A 3,856-nucleotide genomic window follows, 5' to 3' on the forward strand; every position below is an offset into this window, starting at 1 on the left:
AATCGTTTGTTCAACACAGTTGTATGGCGGTTCTCTGTTCAGTAGTTTTATAATAATAATCATTAATTAAAGTAGCTCCCGTGCATATGTCTACTTGTGCCAAAAAAAACTAAGTGTATGTGGGCAACGTACACAATCAGGGTCCAGGTCCGGCCAAGTGCATCATCTTGTAGTTAAAGTTGACCCGTTTAAACTTGAACTCATTTTGGCTTGTTTACCAACCCGCCCGCCCGCCCGCTCGCTCTTGATGATATATGACAGTGGTTGATCATCCATATTTACGCAGTAATAACCGAGAAGTTGGTCAAGATCTTGCTTCATCATTCATTCATACAATACAACATATTAGTATTATATTGCTGCTCGGTGAGCACATATTCTTTTTTGTTTTGTTTTTTTAACGCTTATTTCCATGATCACAAACTAAATCATGCATTGTCATAAAACAAAAAATAATGATAATAATAATCAAAAAGTAGGTTACTTTCGGCCTGTAGAATAATATCCATAGATATACGAAGAGCGTCTCAAAAGGTTAAAGATGTATCAACATCAAATAAACAAAATGACCATTGTAAGTAAATTAAGAAACATAGATTGATTATTACTAAGAGTAAGATAGAGACAATAGAAGGAAAATGAGATCCAACATTCATCTTCAAATTGCCATGAGATCACCAAAATTTCACATCGCAGCACGGATCAATTTCTGCAACACAAGAAGAAATAATAATAATAATAATAGTTAAGTTATTGCATCAGTCAGTCAACAACAGCTAATTAGCAAAACTATGAATCAATCAATCAATCAACCACCACAAATATATGTTTTGTATGTAATGAAAAACAATAAATACTAGTCCATTTGTTTTGTATGTCTTGAACTGTCTAACTCAAACTATAATAACTAACATCATCATATCTTAACTGTGCGCCAAATCATCAATCATCAATCAATAATAATAACCAGCATAAAATGTTTAAAATCTTCTCACCCCTTACCTAAGTTCAAGTTCAGTAAAGACAGCTAGCTACAAAACAGATGTCTCATAGTAAAATTTACACAATGAAAAATATAATAATGATAATGATAAAATTAATAATGAAATCTTATTGCAAATGGCCTAATTAAGGAAAAAAAAAAAAAAAAACTGATATATATAAACACAACCACAGACAGCATTCAAATTTAGATCACAAAGATAGAAACAGTAATAACCCTAAAATATACTAGTATAAAGAAGCTCAATTGAATTGAAGATACATAACAAAGGAAAATACAATTAATTAATTTGCACGTACAATTCACATAAATATATATTCTATTCTAATGATGATTAATTATAGAAGATATATTTTTTAAGTAAGTACGGTTTACCATATTGATTGTTGGTTTTGTTTGTCCTGTTGGTGGTCCTGTTTTTTCTCCTCCAGAATGAACTTGTACAAGCTGCAGTTCTTGGGATTAATTGGGAAGGACTGATTAGCGTTCATCCCGGCTCCCTTCTTACGAGTATATGTGGGATACTCAGCAGGGTTGAATGGTACTTTTTTGAAAAGTTTAAGTCCAGCATTCTTTGCGAGCTCTACAACTTCCCAACGATCGAAGGGAGGGTGTGTATGGTGACGGAGGTGCACCTCACCCTTAACTGTCAACAGTTTTGAGGCGTTGTCAAAGTAGCCTTTGACAAGCTCTTGATGCAACCTGTATGTAATAAACATACATACATACATACAGAATATCATCATATATATATCGAACACAATTCAAATTCTTTTATTATAAATCTATTTAATTTTTGTGAAAACAGCAAATTTGTTAGGAAATTACTTTATCATTTGGTCACTCGACTCGGAAAGCCCATCTACAAACCCTGCGTGGGGCATGTTGTAGATGATGCGCTCGAATTGATTCTTAGAAAAGCGTGTGTCAGAAGCCATTGTCTTCACATCGACTTGGTAAATCACGGTGGTTCCCAACTCCATAAGGCCGAGCATATTCAATTTGGCTGTAGGATACATCTTCTTCCACTGGTCTATTAATTTAAAACTTAAACAATATTACATTACACTTTGTATTATTATGAATGAAATAATATAATAATAATAATAATAATAATAATAATAACAATAATAATAATACTCCAAACAGTAGGAAAAAGATTATAGTTTAACCAAAGGAGTCATATGACGTGACAGTCATGTCTTTCCCGCTACCAAGAGTCTTGGCCAAGCAAAGGCCAAAACTCATGTCGCCATCCCCGACGACGAGTATGCTTTGATTTAGAGAATAGTCTTTGTGAACGCGCGAGAGAATGTTGGAAGAAGCCTTTCTTGTTTGAAATTGAACACCTCCTCCTGCATCATTCATCATTATTTTGAAAAGAAATAATACTTGGTAAAAAGATTAGGCAAGCTAGCTTGTTAATTGCTACTTTCATATATTACAACAACAAAAAATAACTAAGACTTATGCTTTAGCATAGTATATGTCTGACTTGATCACGCGCGTTAGAAATAAAGCGTAATCAAATCAGCCCAGTTCTATCAGAATGAGTCAAATTTCATATATGCAGCAGGGCACACACACTCAGTCATGTATTGTCTCTAGCTAAATTTCATATATGCAGAACGTGTGTCATTGCAGAATCACCAAAATTAATATATGCAGCAGGGCAGGCTGTATGCTTTTCAGCAAAGGGACACATGACAGACAGGGATTCAAGTATTATATACCATATATGTACACCACTATCTCCATAACGGTAAGTTCAATTCGCTCTAATTTGTTTACTGTACTGTTATCAATGCAAACTCTAATCTAATTGCTGTTATCATTAATTGTTGTGTAAGTTAAATGATACAGTAAAAAACATACAGTAACATTTTTATTAGAGGAAAAACATAATATAGGGCATCATCAACTCATGAATCATCGAAAAACTCTTTATCATCATGGTCTCTGCCATCTACTTTCTTATATCTTGATTCAAGTACCAGGGGACAAATGAACCGTCAAAGTGTTGACCTTCGAGATGGATGTAGTCAAATTAAGACTCGTTGTAAAGAGAGGCCTGTGCTATGGGACGTGGTTTTTATCACATAAAACTATGTTTAAAAAAGCGTCAAGTAAGTAAACAGTATTGTTATGATTAATGGAAAGAACATAAGTATATATCAAGATCAAAATCTTTGCAGCTGTTCAAATACGGGCTACCGTTTTCTTCTGACTACTCCATCTAAAGATTATCCTCGATTTTTCGTTTCATGGGAGTGATCAAAGTAGCTAGCCATTTGTTTATAGAAAAACAATGTAAAAGAACTACTATACCAAAGTTATGTTTCGATAGTAAAGAACGATCCATGCATACCCATAGTGACACTTAACTCTGTTTCACTTGTACCCATTAATTAAGACATCTGATTCGAAAACCTAAAAATTTGATGATGCTGACCGACAATTAAGGATCTGATCGAGACTCGATCACGACACCACCCAGTGGCCTAGCTAGCTAAGTTGATGGGATTAGAAACCAACTTATGATCCTAATTTAAAATCAACAACATCAATCTGTAAATGTAATCCTATAAATAAATTAATGTGAGCAGAGTTATTAAAACCCCAGCCAAACTCGTTGAGGGAACCAACATAACATCTCCCACATGTTGGAAGAATCCCGACATGAAACCGATTTCTAGATAGTTAGTTTCGATTGAAGCAGCACCATATATGCATGGAAACAACAACGGGATGGTGCTCGTGTTAGTTATTACACCGACAACAACGAAACTACAAATGGAAGCAGCTGACACGAAGCAGATTTCTGTTTACGTATGGTTAAGTAGATATATAAAA

At 34.3% G+C, this 3,856-nt stretch overlaps 1 protein-coding gene across 2 annotated transcripts; it reads right to left on the reverse strand.

Moving 5' to 3' along the window:
• Positions 1-491: 491 nt before the first annotated feature.
• Positions 492-2,796, reverse strand: LOC139893883 (uncharacterized protein At4g26485-like). Of its 2 annotated transcripts, XM_071877082.1 has the most exons (4): positions 2,176-2,796; positions 1,832-2,036; positions 1,379-1,705; positions 492-709 (listed from the first exon to the last, which is right to left on the reverse strand). In XM_071877082.1, coding segments are annotated over exons 1-4 (732 nt in total). In that variant the 5' UTR covers positions 2,375-2,796; the 3' UTR covers positions 492-708. The 2 variants fall into 2 exon arrangements, with proteins under 2 accessions (XP_071733183.1, XP_071733182.1); XM_071877081.1 differs by lacking the exon at positions 492-709 and having other exon boundaries at positions 1,359-1,705.
• Positions 2,797-3,856: the final 1,060 nt, after the last annotated feature.

This window comes from Rutidosis leptorrhynchoides, chromosome 2 (assembly GCF_046630445.1).
Source record: "Rutidosis leptorrhynchoides isolate AG116_Rl617_1_P2 chromosome 2, CSIRO_AGI_Rlap_v1, whole genome shotgun sequence".
NCBI classification, from domain to species: domain Eukaryota; kingdom Viridiplantae; phylum Streptophyta; class Magnoliopsida; order Asterales; family Asteraceae; genus Rutidosis; species Rutidosis leptorrhynchoides.

Excerpts from the sequence above, each read along its gene's own strand:
- LOC139893883 (XM_071877081.1), bottom strand. The coding sequence starts at position 2,374 with ATGATGAATGATGCAGGAGGAGGTGTTCAATTTCAAACAAGAAAGGCT. Across the intron at positions 2,037-2,175 it reads CACGTCATATGACTCCTTTG|ACCAGTGGAAGAAGATGTAT; the intron begins GTTAAACTATAA and ends TTAAATTAATAG. Across the intron at positions 1,706-1,831 it reads TCGAGTGACCAAATGATAAA|GTTGCATCAAGAGCTTGTCA; the intron begins GTAATTTCCTAA and ends TATTACATACAG.